Source organism: Melozone crissalis, unplaced genomic scaffold, assembly GCF_028551555.1.
Source record: "Melozone crissalis strain CALT ecotype California unplaced genomic scaffold, PUWL_Pcris_2 ptg000027l_1, whole genome shotgun sequence".
Taxonomy (NCBI): domain Eukaryota; kingdom Metazoa; phylum Chordata; class Aves; order Passeriformes; family Passerellidae; genus Melozone; species Melozone crissalis.
In genome coordinates this window covers 13,558,877-13,577,545 of record NW_026535805.1, presented here as the reverse complement: position 1 = coordinate 13,577,545, position 18,669 = coordinate 13,558,877, and the positions used below count along the sequence as shown (strand labels likewise).

General features: G+C 50.3%; 1 protein-coding gene across 1 annotated transcript; it reads right to left on the bottom strand.

Annotated features, from left to right (window-relative positions):
* Positions 1 to 565: 565 nt before the first annotated feature.
* AARS2 (alanyl-tRNA synthetase 2, mitochondrial) lies at positions 566 to 18,421 on the bottom strand. Its single transcript, XM_054279453.1, has 22 exons — positions 18,197 to 18,421; positions 17,669 to 17,857; positions 16,878 to 17,023; positions 15,920 to 16,114; positions 15,289 to 15,433; positions 14,736 to 14,881; positions 14,328 to 14,436; positions 13,964 to 14,002; positions 13,205 to 13,316; positions 12,537 to 12,664; positions 11,663 to 11,813; positions 9,709 to 9,878; positions 8,594 to 8,707; positions 7,716 to 7,856; positions 6,950 to 7,087; positions 6,442 to 6,551; positions 5,223 to 5,331; positions 3,594 to 3,716; positions 3,169 to 3,279; positions 2,241 to 2,324; positions 1,991 to 2,101; positions 566 to 1,613 (listed from the first exon to the last, which is right to left on the bottom strand). The coding sequence occupies exons 1-22, from the start codon at positions 18,419 to 18,421 to the stop codon at positions 1,449 to 1,451; spliced, it is 2,961 nt and encodes a 986-aa protein (XP_054135428.1). The 3' UTR covers positions 566 to 1,448.
* Positions 18,422 to 18,669: the final 248 nt, after the last annotated feature.

Here is an 18,669-nt window from a genome sequence, read left to right as displayed (position 1 = left end):
GGAGCCACATTAAGCCACAGGGACCACATATGAGATTTTTGGCTGGACAACCACTGGTATATGGAAGAAAGCCCCCTGTCTGCTAATGATGCCCCCCAAAGTCCACATCTCTTTTCCCCCTAAGATAAGCTGTTCACTGAAGAGAAGGGAAATGAGGCTCTGCTCACAGCAGCTATTCCCCCTCCCTCAGGCAGACAGTTAAGTGGGAAGCCTCTCATTTGGACACAGCCATGCCCCAGCACATCCTCTTCAGTAATCTGTATCTATGTGACAGCCATTTCCTGCTACCTGTCCATCAGCATCACTGTGCTTCTACACCTCCTCCCTCCCACCCCAAAAGCAGCTACTGGTCCTCCACCTCCCTTCACAGTGACAGGCAACCCTACCTGCTGGTGAAATTCATTTGTGTCAGGCTGCTCTTGCTGCTCACAGGATGAAAACCTGCCTTGTATCACTATCCTGTTGCACTTTTGGCTCAGCTACCATTTATGATCCCTATTTTGGTCAATACTGTACCTAAAGTAATGATGCTTTGGCTAGGAGCTCTTAACACTGAAGTCTGAAATGTCTTTATGAATTGAATTTGCTGGGTCCATCACTGCTTGTGAAAAAGAACCAGTTTATGAGATGTGCTTGCCTCAAGACAAAGCAGGGCACAGTCCTGCTGCAGAGACCTCCATGCTGCAACACAGCAACGGTTTCCATTCACAACTCATTACATCAGTGCTGGTTTTTAGGTATGAGCCAGTAAGAAGCCAGAAGGAAGGACTTGCAAGGGAGTGGCAGGAAGAAACAGAGATAAGAACATTCATCCAAAGCAAAGAGGTGGAGAGGGGGACAATTTTGTTCCCTCAGTGCTGAGGACTGGCTTCAGCTCTGCCCATTACAAAGCCTAACAAGCCTGAGCCCACAAGCAAGGTGGGATTTCTCTAATTTCTAAATTAGAGTAGCATTTTTAATCAGAGGGGTGTCCTGAGTTCTGCAGTAGGAAGGAACTCCTTAGACAAGAGTACGTGCTGACTTCTGGAGCTGCAGGGGCAGAACGAACCCCTCTGCCAGAGCAGGAAAAAAAAAGGTGCAGCTACAAGAAACATCAGGTGATTGGATACTCTCTGCCTTTTAATGGCTTTAAGATAACAGTGCCAACTCCCCATGTTCTCACAAAATCTCTGTGCTGGTCTTGTGGCAAGATTTGCACTGTTCCATGAGAAGCAGGATCTGCTGTTGCGACTGGTGCTTTCCAAGGCTCCATCCCCAAAGGCTCGTGCTGAGAACAGGCAGCACCATTCTGTCAGTGGGGTCTCTGCTGATCCTGGATGGGCAGAAGTCCAGTGCTCCAAGGCAGAGGTTGCAGCAATGTTCAGCTGCCAGTCCTTTCAGATGGGCACAGTATATGCTTGGCATCAAGTGTCCAGCTGGGTGCATACAGCTGTGCTGGCACCAAAGCATCACAGTTTGCTCTGAGCGAACTCCAGTGCAGTGGTCAGGGCTCCCTGCATGCCTTTGGCATTTCCACTGCCCTTAGCCACGATGGGAGAGCCTCCTGCCCTCCCTTCCATCTGAGTACAGACAGCCACAGCCCAGTCAGCAGCAGAGAACCCAGGGAGGCAGCTCTGGGGAAGAGACACAGGCAAGTTATTTGTACTGTGGGGCAGCCTGCAGTCTATAAATAAAGAAAGGTAACAGCATCCTCTCCTCACCCAGCCTGAGGCAGTCCTGATCCTGAGGACCACAAAGGCTGAGCTTACATGTTAATGCTGTGTCTTGCCCCTGGGCAAACACTGCCTGGAGGATCCAGGGATATCTGTGCCCAGCAGAGACTGAAAGCACATCTGGTCCCAGTACAGGCATCTCAGGTCCTGCCCCTGTGTGATTAACCACCAACACTGGGCAAAACCCCAGGAAAAGCCTCCAGCAGGACCAGCTGAGCAGTGGGTGCAGCCCCCCTTGGCAGGCAGGTTCCCCTTGTCTCTATCAGGGTTCTGCTCACCTTGGACACCTGACAGGCACAGAACACCTCACCCGAAGCCTGAGGGCTGAGCAGCAAGACTGAGGTGCCAGGAGACTTGTCACACAGCTGGTTCACTACTTTCATTAGGATCTGGGGAAGGCAGGGAGAGCAGAGATCAGGCAACAGCAAAGAAGACCAGCATCCAGCAGAAAATGTGCCCAGCAACTCCCTCTTGCTGTTTGCAGCACCTGAGGTACAGCTGGGCAAACAAAGACTGTGGATTACTCACAGAGAGGGAATCAGCTGGGATAGTATCAATGATGACAGGCTGGTCGCAGTATTTTGCTAGCAAGATTTGTGCCACCTTCTCAGCCTGGAGGGAGAAAAACACAGCACTTTGAAGGGCTACAGGTGGCACAGGGTGGGCTGCATGGGGATATATCCATGTAATATATACACAAAGGGAATGCAAGCACTGCTCTGTAGGACAATCAGGAGATGTTTGATAGCAGAAGTCAAAGTCAGACTAGCAGCCTGAAATCTCTGTACAGCCCTCCTTCCCAAATGCAAGCAGAGATGAACCCCTGCAAAAGTGGAATAGCAAGTGACTCATTCAGTCCCCAGACTCTCTCCTAGAACCTATACAGTGTCACATGTCTCAGGAAGGCTTCTGTGGCAAGATGCTCCTACTTTAAGAAAGGGACAATTCTTCCTGAGATCTCTAAATTAGCAGTAAGTATTTCTAATCTGCTTTTAATGTAAATTGGCAGAACACAAACACATGTGGGAAGCACAGCAAAATCCATGTAGCTGGAGGAAAGACTCTGTCTTGTCACTGACTGTGTGACTTTGTTAAGCCCTCTGTGAAGACCATCTCATTTTCTCCATGTATAAACAAGGAGGTGAGGCCCAATGCCTATTGGGGATGGCCAAAAGTGCTGGTATGGAGCTCTCTGTTCTCACAGGGAGACATGGAAATTCTGCAGGTGCTAAAAGGCCACCCAGTCATTCTCTGCATTTTAACCAAGGGCCCCATAAACAACAGCCAGTGAAACCAACCCAACACAGGGTCTGTGTTGCACCATGAGTGATTGTATAGGCTTTCTTCTGCCTTCTGAAACCCCAGTGACTAGTGGCTCTGAAGTGTGACAGAGACATCATGTCCACTGCTGTGTGCCATCAGCTGGCTGCAAGTCAGTGTGCTGCTGCCTCAGTACCTGCTGCAGCTCCAGTTTCTTGACAGCTGTGTTGGCTGTTCGCTGTAGTGCTTTCAGGATGGTCTGCAGTTCTTTTCTTTGCCACTGGGGAATTGCAGTGCTGGCCACCACCTGCAAGACAATTTGCTCTGTAAGAACATTAAACTGTACCCCTAGACATACACTGCCAGTTCTCTGGGAGGTCAGGCTGGAGCATGGCGTCTCCCCAGACCCTGCTTTAACCAGGGCAGCCAGTCACAGTGCTGAGCAGCTTTCTCTTTTCAGCTGCCCATCCGCAACACAGCCACCTGGACACTGGCAAAAATCCTTGTGACCAAAGAGGCAACAGCAGGTAGCAACTTGCCCTTGCTACTGAGCACGGTAAGATGTGAACCTGATGGGGAAAGAGTGCTGTGTCTCATGTGCCCATGCTGTGTAACCCTTACTTTGGTCAAGTGGCCCACTTCCTTGGAGAGGTTCTGCATCTCAGGAATAGAGGTGATCCTCTGCTTCATCCGCAGGGAGACAGAGTCCACTTCCATAGCCAAGCACTGGCCTACTTCCCGGGCCTGCAGAGATGGAAGGAATGCATGCTTCAAATGCAGCAGCAGAAACAGTCCACAGGGATGGAGAAAGCAGGGAGACAGCAGGGTCATGAACACTGAAGTGCTGCTCAGAATCCAGTCAGAAGACACCTACAGATGGTTTAGGAATGACTGCTCCTGCAAGACTCTGAAATACAACATTCCTCTCTAGATTTGCAACCAACACTAGATGGTCACACTCAGGCAGACCAAGCTGTTGAGCTTTAGGTGATATTTATGGTCAAAATTCATGTTTCCTCAAAAATTTGCACCAAAATCATCAGGATTTCATTGAGGAAAAACTGGGGAGCTCTGTGGAGCATCTTAGAAATCTTTTTCCATTAGCAAATGCAATCTTGAAACTGCTGACTGAAGAAACAAGAGAAAAAACACCAACACTAAAAGAAACCTCATCAGCCATTGAAACATATTTCCTGAGTTTACATATCCTGATATATTTCTTATTGTTTTTCACCAACAATGCTACTATAAATAATTTAAAAAAAAATTATTACAAGTTTTTTTCACCAGTGCCAATCCTTATGTTTTGGAGCATTTCCTCCCTGCCAGATCTCTGTGCCCAGGATGGTCCTGCAAGACTTAAGGGAAGGAGAGCAGAGGACCGCTCTGCCTAGCTAGGATACACAACCCTTGTTCCAAGTAAATCTCTCTGCAGTCTCCCTTGTCTCATTAACACTTGCACAGAGCTCCTCTCAGGGGCTCTCCAGGTCAGCACTTCCAGCAAACATGCAGATGTGCCCTGCAGCTTTTTGTTCTTCTGCATGAAGAAAAGCCTCTCTGGGACACAGATGCACAGGGGATGGCCAGCCAAAAAGTAACAGATTTGAAGGGGTGGGCTTTGCCTTTAGTCCTTCCAATTCCAGTGACTATGAGTCACTCTCCTCTGATAGCAGCCTTAAAGGAAAAGGGAAGGCTTATGGGGCACCTGACACTTCCAAATACTCAAAGGACAGAGTGATCTCACAAACACAATAGTATCTTGTTCACTTTTTATGCAGAACCAGCCAGACCAGAATCACAGTTTAGCAGGAGAAGGACTAAAGACAGGAAGCAAAAGGGCTGTAAGAATGAGGCCAAAACCCTGTAATCATAAAGTGCAAATCCAGCTGTGATAGGCAGGAGGCAAAATCAATGCACCAAGAATTATACCTTAAAATACCTACTGGAGGATTGAAATTTATAGACCAGAGACTTCCTGATATTTTGTGCAAGTTTTTATCTTGGAAAGGGGAGTCTGAAGGGAGAAATGAAGGTCAAGGAGACAGAGAACTAGGATGGGAGGGAAAGGAGGTGAACAGTGAGGTACAGCAGCAGAGCTGAGTCCAAGGCTGAAGCAGGAAGCCAGATGTGGCACAGCAGGGAGGCTCCAACCAAAGCAGTGGGGAGCTAATTGTCTATGAGGAACCTACAAAGGCTGGTCGTTCTGGCAGTGCCTTGACGCGGCAGAAATATCATTTCCCTCTTTCTCACCTCTTTGGCTCGTCCCCCTGTCACTGCAATGACACGGCTAATGCCTTTGACAAGCTGGCGCTCGCTGATGATGGCCAGGTCTTCCACAGCGCCTGTCTGGAGAAGGTGCCTAGAACGTCAGCAGAGAATAGGAAAGAAAGCAAGTTGCTCTTTGCAAACAGAAATCAGGAACCCTGCTTTCTTTTTCAAAAACTCTGAAGTCCAGCAGTCCTTTCCTAATCCTAATCCCAGTACCTTGAATCCTTTTCCATCCCTAAAATCCGGATGGAACCTTGTCAGGCAAGAGACAGCAGAGTTGAGGCTACTCCAGAGGAACCTCTGTGCTCCCTGCCCAGCAGGCTCCAGCCAAATGGTGCAGCCAATTTCTGTCCTCCTTTCCTCTCCTTCAGCAGTGAGATGAATTGGTGTTTTTCTCCTCTACTCAACTCCTCTACCCCACCCCTCTCTTGTCAGGCCAGCTCACTGCCTGGCCAGCAGACTCCAGACAAAGGATAGTTGTGCAGTCTGAGGACACTGACAACCTCCCTTTTCCTTCTTGTTTATTCAATGCTGGGTATGAAAACTACAGTGTCTTGGGTTCTGTTACCACAAACAATCATTCCAGACATCTACATAAGAATTGATCATGATCATCTCCCATGTGCTTTCTTGTCCCACTACTCCCAAGAAGATCTCATGGGTAAAAAATTGCTCATTTTCAGCTCTATCTGCTCTAAGGCCAGTTTGTTCCTTCTTTTTTTTTTTTTTTTTATTGGTGTCAGCACTGTCTTAAGATAGATTAATTTTTCTTCTACTCTCATTACTGCTAAAAGCAGAAGAGGGTGAAGATAATTAGTTAAAATAATCAGAGCAGTCTCAAGTTCTCACAGCTGAATTGGAGTCTCCAGCCTGGCACCCAGCCCTTTTCTAACCTCAAAGACAAAGCACCATAACCCTGGTGTGACAAGTCACACACACCTTTCCCATCCTCTGCTGGTGCTCTGTGGCTTCCAGGTTGGTTTCAGACTATGAAGTAATGAAAAGTGCTGCACATTTTGTTACAGTTTGCTCACCCTGGAACTTCCAAAGCTTTGTAAATAGCCCATCCTGTCCTCACAATATTTTTCCAGTGAGGAAACTTAGTTTCACAGGGACAGGGATGTGAGCTTGTAGTGATGTTTCTACCTCAGCCACCAGTGCCCACACACATGCCTTCTGGCTGCAAGCAAAAGTCACTTACGTCCCACAGCAGAGCTCCACAGAGGTCTGCATTGCAGCCTTGGAGTCACAGGTCAGCACATTCTCCACAGGGACCCCCAGGGACACTATCCTCACTGGATCTGGATAGCCCTGACAGAGGAGACAGGGATCAGCAGCTAACAACATGGTTGTGCAGGGGCACTTACAGACTAACTACATGGCTTCAGGTGTCTGCCTCATTTTCCCCTATTCTAGAGGAGCCCCTGAGTCAGGGGTGGCACTACTTCTCCCCCACAACCAGCCACCAGTGGGAAAAAAATAATTGGTGACACAACAGGCTTTTGGTCCACAGGCATAAACAGCAAGCCTGTGCATCACCAGTCTCCATGTTTAACAACAGTGTCTTGAGACCTCATCTCTGTCCTGTTTTCCCATCTGAGTTTTGGGAGACAATTCCCTTGCAGAGAGATGTGTCAACATCTCGTGTCCCAGATGATTCCTGCTGAAGGAGAAGGCTCATGAAGATGTGTGCTGCCATCCTGTCATACCTCATCCACTGCACGGAGTCCCTCAACTCTTCTTGCCAGTGTGAGGGGCACTTCAGCCATATGCACCACCTCATTTTTCTGGATCAGGTCCTGAACCACTTGCTCCACTTGCTGCAGCTGCTCCACAGTCACATGGCCCTGAGGAAGCAAATCAGCCACACTCAGGAGAAGCCTCCTGAGAGGTACAGGAGGGAGATCTGGGACACAGCCACGAGATGACTCAGCTTGGGCACACCACTCTTCCCCTGCATCTCATCTTCTCTGCTTGTAAAAGGGAACTGTGAACATCATGGCCCTCCCACCTTCTCCTCCCATGAGAGATAAGGATTTTTTGATGCAAGAGCCTCAGCCAAAGTCTTCAAAAGAGATACTAGAGTGAGTGACAGGTTACCAGAGCCAGCACTCAGCCTCACCTAAAGCTTCACAAATACTCTCACCTGAATGTCCAGTACAAACATCAGATATGTGCCACAGCCAAGCACCATCTCTCAAAGACTCCTTTACACTATTTTGTGTCAGTCCCATGGCCACTGGCCTTGCTAAGTCCTTTCCCTTCTGACCCCCATTCATCCCCTCAGCAAGCCCTGCTCAGGGTCAAGTCAATGCCAATGGGCAGTCAAGTCCAGAGGACCAAGCTTCACTGCTCAGATAAAGTGTGACTTGTGTCCAAAGGAGTGATTATGGGGAGAGGGGACAGATCCTGGAGAGAAGAGCTGCACTGGAATGCTGGTAGTGCTGAGAACAGGGGACTGGATTTCAGAGTCACCTTGGTGTCGAAGTCGAAGCGCAGCCGCTCTGGTGTCACGTGGGAGCCCCGCTGCTCGGTGCTGTCCCCCAGCACGCGCCGGAGCGCAAAGTTCAGCAGGTGGGTGGCAGTGTGGTTCGTCATGCAGGCCAGGCGCCGTGCCTGCAAGCACACAGCACCATTAGAGGGACTGCTGGCTCTCCTCAGCTCAGGGGAGTGGGGCATGGCACGAAGGAAATGCCTCCTATCCCCTCCTATCGGGACAGGAGAAGATGGAGGAAAACCAACAGGTAGTACAGCTGTCAGATGAGTCATGTGACAGGGCAGATCTAACTCCTTTCTCCGGGGATCGTCTTTGTAAAACAGTAAAGGGTAAGCTGGATACTTTTGGACAAACCAATGGTGTTGGAATGTTGGGCGACACAAGACAAATTATGGACTTTGGACCTGGTTAATATGAGAGATTTGATAACAGGATACCTTTGCAAAAGCAAACAGAACTTTGAAAATTAGACCTAGATTGCAAGAAGATTAAATCAAACAGGTTTACCAGAAAAAGAAAATCCCATTAAACTCTGCAAGCAAGAGATGATGTTGTATGCACAAGTTTGTGTATGTGACTTTAACCTAATCATTGTAGTACACATTACTAGTCTCCCTGAAATAGTATATAAGTGTTTGTATCCCACAATAAAATTGGACTCTGATCACCCAGTCAGTCTCCCCGTCTCTCTCCGTTGCCGACACAATGGCTCACAAGGATTACAGTCAGCTGTGATATCTCCTTCCCACTGCACACTATGATGAACAACAGTCTCAAGAATACAAGGGACAAAGATCTGCTGTGCCTGGGTTCTCAGGGCATCACAAGGAAAAGGTTAAGAGCACTCAGTCATCACCTCATCCACAAAGAGCTGCACTTGGTCGCCAGCACGCAGGGTCTCCACAGCAGTGACCTCATGGATCACGTAGCCACCACAGAGATGAACTGACTCTACAGGGAAGAGTACATCCTGAGCAAAGAGAAGAAAAATGAGTTAGGACATAGGGAAGATACAAATATATGTGCTATGTACCTGCTTGACCCTACTGGGAAACACAATTCCCACTGATCCCTTAAAGACAGGGATGGGGTGGGAAAAGCAGAGAGAAGCTTACTGCAAACATAACCAAGATGTCCCAGACCTCACCTGTACCCAGCCACTCAATACACAGTATGCTGAGGCTGCCAGCTTGCAGTGGAGGGACAGTAATACCATGCAGGCTGACAAATTTTCTTAACAACTATGCTCATCCATGAGAAAATTAACAGCATCTCCCAAGGCGTGTCTCTGGCATCCAAGGCACCATTTCTGCCTCACTGGGATGGCAACAAAACTGGACCACCACTATAGCTTGGGGAGAAGTGCTGAGCAAGGTACTGTAACCCTCTGCAAGGCTAAAAAGGCCCAGGGGTGATTATCAAGACCAGGAAATGGGGAAAGGAGAAAACGCTGCACTCTGTGTAACTTCCCAGGACAGGGTCAAAGCTCTTCCTTTGGCAAGGCTGAAGGAACATGCTGCAGAAGTGGAGGTCCTCCCTGATGCTCTTGGGAAGAAGAAGAGTTTTTGCACTGGGTCTCAGGTTGGGCAGCACTTGCAGCTGTCCAGGACTGACCAGAGAGAAGTTACTCAGTTCACAGACTCTCTGATCAATGTTTGCCTTCTCTCAGCATTACAACCCCAGCTGGCAAGAACACAGCACACTGAAGGAAGACCTGAGAAGGTAGAGACTTTGGTCTTCCTCAGCAAGATGAAATTGCAAAGGGCTGTGAGAGACAACCACAGCAGCAAGAATGCCCTTGTGAAGTTACTGCTGATTCTGCCTTACCCCACCAACTCTGATGCTATGCCAAGGAAACTGTCAAGAGTCAGCAGCTTGCAAATTAACACAGCAGAACAAGCCATCACTTGGAGAATCCTGCCTGGCCTCAGAACCCATGGCAGCCTTGGGTTAGGCAGCAAAGGGCCTTACCTGCTGTCCTAAACGTATCATGTAGCCTTGGTCAGAGTCCTGCCCTCCCTGCTGTGCATAGAAGTTAGTCCTGTCCAAGATGACACCACAGCGCTGCCCTGCCCCAACCTCCTCCTGGAGACACTGATCTCTGTACAGCATCAGCACAGTGGCCTGGCACGGGCTGAACTCTGTCAGGGGGAAGAAGAGAGCAGCAGTTAGTGCACACAGCCTGTCAGACTGCAACAGGAAAGGAGGGATCACTTCCCCATGCCAACCCTGCCAACACTTGGGCTACACTGAAAGCTGGCACTTTGCCTTGGTAGGAGAGGAACAGCTACTGGCAGAAGGGACAAAGGACTGGAACTAAGTCACCCCTCACTCTCTTAATGACAGAGTAGCAGCTAAGCAGGTAGGGATACCCAATCCAGCTCCACATGAGCTTGGCAGAAGAAAATGTAACACAGACACATCTGCATCTTGCTGCACTGCAAGCTTGGCAAACCTGACTGACTCTGATGAAGATGGTGTGGACAGGGGACAGCAGGGATGTAAAATTCCTGGGTGCAGCAAACTTCTAACATGCTTTCCTGTAGGCTCCTTGAACCCAGATTCGGGCACTATGGACAAGTGGACCATGAGGTGGGTGTGCAACTGGCTGGGCACAGGGCGCCAGCGAGAATTGCTCAGTAGTTCAGTGTTTGACTGATATTCAGCTCCTGGCAGAACTACTTGGTGGCTGATTTAAGGGACACCACCACTTAACATCTTCATTAATGACTATCCATGACAAAATGGGATGTACCCATATCCCACTTAATAGGCAGGGACTGGCTGATACATTGAAGAACTGGACTGTTTTTGAAGGCATCTGAGCAGTCTACAGAAACAAACTGACAGAAATCTCAGGTTCTCAGGAGCAAGCTGAACACAAGCCAGCAGGGTGCCCTTGCAGCAAGGAAGGCTGCCTGCCTGCTGAGCTGTATGAACACAAACTAGCCAGCAGTCAAAGAAAGAGGTTATTCATCCCTATTTAGCATTTGGGAGACTACATCTAAAGTACAGGAAATTCTGGCTGTATGTAAAGAAAAAAACCTTTACACACTAAGAGTGATAAAGAACAGGGAATGGATAGGCTGTGAGATTTTTGGATAGGCTGTGAGATTTTTGTCCCTGAAGATACTGAAAACTTAAATGGACAAAGCTCTGAGCAATGTGATCCAACTGTGATACTGATGTTACTTTTAACAAGAAACTGGAGATCCAGAGATCCCCTCCAACCCAAATTATTCCATGATTCAGAAGCTGAGAAGGTGGGACAGCTCTAGTTTGGGGATTTGAGCCAATGTCACCGCTAGGCTTTTTTCCTCTGTTGTGCTCTTGCTGTAGTATATATAGCTTGAATTGCCTCCCTTTCTGCTTAGTGTGGGCCGCCACCAGCACACTGGGAAACAGGGAGTTGGCTGTACACAGCCTTCTCTAATTGTCTGTGACAGCCACCCCACCTCTTGCTCCCTGTGGCTTATCTTGATGCTTTCCCTGGAGCATCAGCAGCCTCAGTTACCCTTGGTGACAAAAGCCTGCGCTGGCACCTAGCGGCCTGCCAGGGAAACAGCAAGGGCACAGTTCCACACAGCCACCAAAACCCTTGGGTAACCATCCTTCTTTCTCCCGAGCATACACCCAGGAGCCTAATTACTGGAGACAGACTTATCTCTAGAAGAAATCAACAGTCCCTGTTTCACCACTGCACCCAGTGGTGCCATGCCAGAGCTCAGCCCACAGCCTTCCTAGGGACGTGCCAACAGCGCTAAGAAAAGCACCCAGTTTGGGATGAGGTACAGGGGTAGGGAACAGATGTGGCAGCAAGGTTTGGAGCACAAAGAACACGTTGTGCATGCATGGGGTCAGGCAGCAAAAGCAGCCACGTGAGGGACTCCAGCAGAGCTTGCTGTGCAGGGGGCCAGGCACTCACCGTAGTGCCCGTGCTGCCCCAGGGCGTAGGCGTACTTGGGAGAGTCATCCGTGGCAGGCACCCTGCTGCCCTGCAGCCGAGCCAGCGAGTGCACATCCAGGTGGGTGTTGGTGCTCCCTGGCTGTCCTGCCTGGGGGCCACCAGCCTTCCGCTGCAGCAGAGCAAAGGCACAGTTAGGTGGGAGATCCCTGGGGGCAAGCAAACAGCTCACTGGAGCTGGAAGGGTAGGCATGGCTTCTTCCACCTCCATGGCTTGTTCAGGTCCAGGCTGATGTAGGCTACTGCTAACTAAGCCCATCCCTTCAAGCCTCACAAGCACAGAATACCACTCTGCGCTAGCCTTGAGCCAGGCCATACCAACTGCTAACACATCCCTGCTGGCACAGCCTGCTGTGTGGCTGTGAAGGCCATTAAAGCTCAGGAGAGCAAGGCCTCAAGCCAATTACTGCACTAGGAAGTGGTGGTGGTGGGTGGGCAGTGCAAGTATTTCAGCACTACAGAGATCATGGAGATTTTGTAAACTCTTCATAAATAATTTGCTGCTTCAGCTGTCTAAGCTGGTTCTACTTTGTGTGAGAAGTTAGACTACATGACTAACAGAGGACTGTCCTAACCTATATAAATATTTCATAACCTTCACTCCAGCATCATAAAATACCTGAAGAAAAATCACCAACCAATGCTTCAGCTCCACATTCAGAAACAAGGGGATTGTGATGACACTGCTATTTCAGATTCACTTCCCCTTCAGGGAGAAGGCATGTAGCCCTGTGGTGCTCTGAAGAGCCTCAGCAGTGAAAGGGATCCTGCTTCCACGTTCACAGGAGACAGGTAAGGCTTTAAATTATTATGACAAGGCAGGTCTCCCTCTTACCTTTGCATCTTCCAGAACAAGTTCATTAAAAGCAGCTGAATCCAAACTGATTCCCTTCTCTTCAAGCATCAAGTCAATCAGATCCAGAGGGAATCCTAAACTCCCATAGAGAGACCAGGCTACTTCAGCTGTAAGACAAAAAGAAGGTCAAGAACTCTGTGAGAACACAGAAAGCAAAGGCATCTCAAGATTTGTCTGGATGGGACCAATCTAGTGTGTGCTTTGGTAACTGGATCCACCTGTATTGTGTGCAACTGCACAGTTAATGGGGAAGAGAAGCCTTGGAGCTCTTGCATGCGACTGAGTATTAATAATGCTCCACAGCCCCCTCCTTCCTGCTAAAATTCAGTGCAGCACATCCACACAGGCAGCTGCACTGGTTGGGTCCTGTGCTACTCCTCTCAGCTGTGTCTTACAATGACTTCATTGATCAGTCAGTAAAACAGCAAGGGAATGTTTCTAACTTGCCTGGTACCTAGTTTGTTGTGAGGACAAAGTACTAGAAATCAACTGCAATCTGAAGAAAGGAACATCTGCTCCTCTGTCTGGGGCTAGAGTGTCACAGAAAATGTAGGGGAGGCAAACATCCACCAGTTTTGACTGCAATGCTTGTGAGGACCTGGAGCAAACTGTCTCTAAGTGCAGCTTGTCAGAGGAGGGACACTCACCTGGGAAATTTGTGGAGGGCTCCATCTGCTGCACCGTGCGCTCGATGATGCGCCTCCCACGCTCCAGGGAGGACAGAAATGCGGCCTCGTTCTCATTGATGATATCCTTGATCTGCCCAAGGATCAGAAGGGTTACCCACATTGCAGGGAGTTCCCCAGCTCAGCTCAGCCCTGCTCAGTCATCTCAAAGCATATCAACCAGCCTTTTTGTTCTGCACGTATCCACCACAACATGGCTCTGATGCATTATTGAACAGTGCCAAAGTCATTGTGTCTCCTGTCACCATTCCTGTCAAAGAAATATTGACCATCCACATGGGGAAAGCTTTAGGCTGACAAATGTTCCCTATTGGGCATTCATATCTGTGACCCAATTACAACTGTATGTCTGGAACAGCCAGAGAAGTTGCTGTCAGTGGAAGCAAGCTGGACTAGCCTTAAATCATCACTCTACTTTAGACAAAGGGTACTCGGGTGAGGACAGGCTGTACTTGCACTCAACCAAAAAAGCTACTGTAGCTTTTTTAGAGCAACAGTCGCCTTACACAGCACATGCCGTCCCTGGTAAGGACCTAGTGGACCATATGGAAATCTGCCACAGATACTTGTGCCCAGAACATCTCAGTCCACCCACGAGAACGTGGCTGCGGAGGAGGCTATGCAAGCTCCTCCAGCTAAATCCCAAGGGCGGGATGATTTCTGGGCTTGAGAGCAGTGCCTCACAAAAATAATGAGACAAGGAGATTCCACATTGCTCACCTGGTTGGCATTCCTTGTCAGCTCTGGATAAGCATCTCCCTGTGGAAGTGAGCCTCAGTTAGTGATAACATCCTCAGAATCTTCCTCAGGGGATCTCAAAGCATGTCACAAACATTACAGAGGTTACTTGCATACATTTACACATGCTTGTGCTGATTGTACCATTGGTGACACTAGGCCCCCTCCCTCCCATCACAAGTGATATGGGGACTAGGGGTTTTTAATACTGGAATGCATAGCATCAGGTACACCTTCCTGGAGTTCTTTCCCATCCAAGACTGACTCCTGACAGCGTGCAAAAAATGGACATGGGGTTGAATAGGATGTGTGATGACCCTTTGTCCCCAAGACAAGTTTTACTCACCAGCACTTCCACTACAGTAGGCACCAGGGAGGCCAGGAGCCCAGGAGGAGCCTGCAGAACTTCAGAGCAAAAGCGCACAGCCCTGCGCAGCATCCGACGCAGCACCAGTCTGAAAACAGAGCAGGATTCCTCAGGCAGCCTTGTGAGCATCCCTGCCCAGCTGCCACATCCAGCATCCCCCAGCTCATTGGTCTGATTCATCAGCACAGGCCAGCTGCTCCCAACACTCTACACCCATCCAAGGGGAAGTCTGCAGACTGGCACCCCTTCCTGGCTCTCATCTTCCCATCTCCCCAAAAGCCCATGCACTCCCTATCTGGGGCCCACACCAGAACCTCTTCCCTGGCTGTTCATATTGCTTCCTAGATCTAACTTCCTCCACCCCCTGCCATTTCCTTATGTCCTTACTCTGCTCCAGAGAAGCCTGGGTAGATGCCATCAGTGATGCACACGCACAGGGTGCGCACGTGATCTGCCACCACGCGGTAGGCCATGTTCACATGCCCAACATCAGCATTCCCAACCAAACCTTGGTATCTGGGTGCCCTGCAGCCCTAAAAGGGAAAGTAGAGAGACAAGTCAGCAGACAGTAATGGCTGCAGAAGAAGTTTCAATGCAAGAGACAGCCAGCTTTGCTGTTTTTCAACCACCTCTGAACCTCGTGCACCTAAGATGTATTCATTAAATCCTTCCACAGCACTACAGACAAGATTTCTGTACCTAACACAGGTCAGTCAATGCCCTGGCACTGTGGAACATAAGACACTTTGAAGGAAAAATGAATCAGCAGTGCTGATATCCCAGCGGATTTCCAATCTGGAATTCTCTCTTTTTTCTAGAACATTGCATTGGACCTGGCAGGACATAACCTCCTGTCTCAAGATACTGCTCAGTACCCAGCAAGCAGTCTGTGTTCAAGGAGCTTTTGTTGAGCTGTGACTCTGAGCAGAAGCACCATCACCTTGTGAATGGCATCCAAGATGGGAGTGAAGAGATCTGTGTCATAGTTGGAACGTTTGTTCTGCAGCACTGTCACCAGCCTTTCCAGACCCATTCCAGTATCCACGTGGCGCTGCGGCAAGGGAAGGAGATTCCCCTCCACCTCTCTGACAACCAGGCAGGAAAAATAAAAGGCAAAACAGAAGCAAGGATCAGTTCATGGGCAAAAATAAGGAACAGGTGAATCAAAGAGAGTGGGGGAAGTGAGAGGGGATGGAAACAGTGGGTGACCCAGCATAAGGAAGCTCAGGCACAAGAGTGACAGCAGCATGCCTTGGCCCTGTCAGGATCTGACCATCACATAGTCAGGATAGGCTGCAATGTAAGGAAAAAGGCCTCCTCCTCCAGGCTGCTGCAGACCTCAAGAGATCTCTGGAATGCAGCATTAAGGGAGAATAGACAGTGAGGGTTGAAGAAGACAGGGAAATTAAGCAAAGGGGACCAAGAGCCATGCTGGACAAATCTCCATAGCTTCTCTCCTGCTCCTGGTATTGCCACCTTCTGGAAAACAGTGGTAAGTCTGAGAATATACACCTGATTTTGGAGTCAGGCTAGGTGGAAAGGCTCTGGAGTTCAGATGACATGCTGGGTACCTGCTGTACTGCATGAAAACCAAGTTCCAGATCTCCACTACATCGGGGCTGCCCTGGTTCACCAGTGCTGCAGCATTTCTGCCACCACCCACGTGGTCATAGTGGATCTCTGTACAAGGACCACAGGGGCCTGTGTCTCCCATCTCCCAGAAGTTATCCTTCAATGAGAAAGGAAGCACGTGACTGGCAGGAACCCTGGAAAGGCAAATAACAGAGATGGCAGTGCTGAGGCATACACACAAACCACACAGCAGCCTAGATCACAGAGAAAGCTGGAAGAAAGGAATCCTTTCTTCCTACTACAGACTCAAAAAGCAAACACATCAGAATTCCTCTGCTTCTCTGCTTCCTTCTGTTCTTACAGAATTACTCTCCTTAGTGAGATTAAGTGAGCCAAACCATACAGGACCCCAGTCTCAGCCCAGAATGACAGGCAAACACAGCCTGGCCCCTGATGACCAAGACAGGCTGTCCACTGGGTCTGTGGAGCACCCTGCTCTTGGGGCAGAGGCAAGACCCGAACAGCATCAGTGGCACAGAGCTGGCTGCCTTGGGTTCAAAGCCTACATCCAGCTGGAACAAGCTCCCAAAGCACAGCAGCGCTCTCTGCAATGGCTGCACCCTCTCACTGAAGCAGCCATTGCTTGCTTTCAGAGAACATACTCTCATGATGGAGAGGAAGCAAAGCACTGGAGATCCTGTACATACTTCATCCAGACCAGCCAGTTTTAGGCACATACCCACCCTTACCGACACTGTCTGAGAATGAACCAAAAGTTCAAGAGACCAGTGAGCTCAGAGCCCAGCTGACTTTTAACAGCCCAAAGAAACCAGAAACAAAATGGGTTGAAAACACACTCTCTGGCCCCTACAGCTGACCAACTAAAGAACAAATGCAAACTGTGGAAAGTGAGATGTCAGCACCTGCTGCTCAGAGCCTCTTCAGTGACACACTCACCCCAGGCGGAGCCACACGTCCCTGCACTCCTCATCTGCGCTCAGCCCCAGCGAGGGGTCACCCCCAAAGTAGGTGACGTAGAGACGATCTCTGGGGATCTCATAGACCTCTGTCAAGAGCTCCCAGGCCATGCTACATGCCTCCTCCTGAGCAGGTGGGGAACATAAATGAAGCACAGTAATTCAGGAAGGGTCTTTAGAATGGGAGTCGAACAACAAAGAGGTTAATTTCAGCTGCTTCTCTCCCTTTCTAATTTTCAGGTGTATTGCAAAGAGCAGGATGAAGGTCAGGAGAGTGAGACAGCTCACTGCTGCCAGTGGAAAACTGACATTCCTATAATGTTGTGAGACCTTCAGCATGGTGTGCATCTATGTACTAACTGGCAGAGTTACATGGATTGTTTTCTTTCCAAAGAAAAAATGTATTTGCAACCTAAAAATCCTAGCATCCTTTACTCTTCTTCCCTTTTCAAACTTTCTAGTACTAAGTATCAAATGAACTGGTAAGCTCTTTTCACTATATTAAGTGGTCAACACTGGCATTCTCACAGAAAACTTTGATTTTTACATGTTGGTCACAACTTTGGCAGGCTGAGTGCTTCGAGAGTCTGCAGGACACATTCAGCGACAGAGACCATGAGCTGACCACCGCCGTTCCAGGCCACGGAGCTCCCAGGAATTAATCTGGATCTTACCAAAACACCTTCTGCACACAGTCCTATGGCACTACAGCACAGCTCTGAAAGGCAGGCTATGTTTTCCCCTAGAAAGGGTTCACTCCCATCACCTCACCTTAAAGTAATCCCCAAAGGACCAGTTCCCCAGCATCTCGAAGAAGGTGTGATGGTAAGTATCTCGGCCCACATCCTCCAGGTCGTTGTGCTTCCCTCCTGCACGCACACACTTCTGGCTGTTCACCACGCGCCGGTGCTGGGCCAGCTCGCTCCGGGGGTGCACCGTGCCCAGGAAAATGGGCTTGAACTGGAAAAGAGAGACACCCGCTGGGGACAGATGCCACCCAGCGCAGGGACCTGCGCCTGGGGCTCCTGATACACCGAACGGGCCGGGCTGGAAGGGACCACGGTGGATCATCTGGTTCAACCTCCCCGCTTAAACAAGTTCGTTCTAGAACACACGGCACAGGATTGTGTTCACATGATTCTTAACTATGGCCAGCGAGGGAGACTGCCACAGCACTACGAGAGGCGCCCGGGAGGACAGCAGCGCGGGCAGCCCAAAGCAACGCCGGACATCTCCGTGGCAGGGGCACCCTGAGAGGCGGAGCGCCGGTGAGCCGGAGGAGGGGAGCGGGGAGAGCACCTGGTTCATGCCCGCGTTGACGAAGAGGAGGCGCGGGTCGCCGCGGGGCCGCACGGGGGCCGAGGGCAGGCGGCGGTGGCCGTGGCGCTCCTCGAAGAAGCGCAGGAAGGCGGCGCGGATCTGCCCCGCCGAGGGGCAGGCGGCACCGCCGCGGCGGGGGCTGCAGCGCCAGCGCCACGGCACCTCCAGCAGCAGCCGCCGCCGCAGCCGGGCGGCCGCAGCCATGGTGCCCCACGGCGGATGGCAGCGCCGGGGCGCCCGGAAGGGGCGGTGCGAGGGGAAGGCGGGACGCGGAGGAGCGCGGCGGGGCTGCGGAGAAGCACCGCGGCACGGTGGGAAAGCATCGCGCCGCTGTCGCCGCGGCGCACGCGCGGGCCCCGGTCACAGCCCGGGCTCGGTCGGGGCGGCCATCCCATCCCATCCCATCCCGCCCCGCCCCTCCCGTCCCCGGCGAGCGCCGTCCCCGCCGCCGC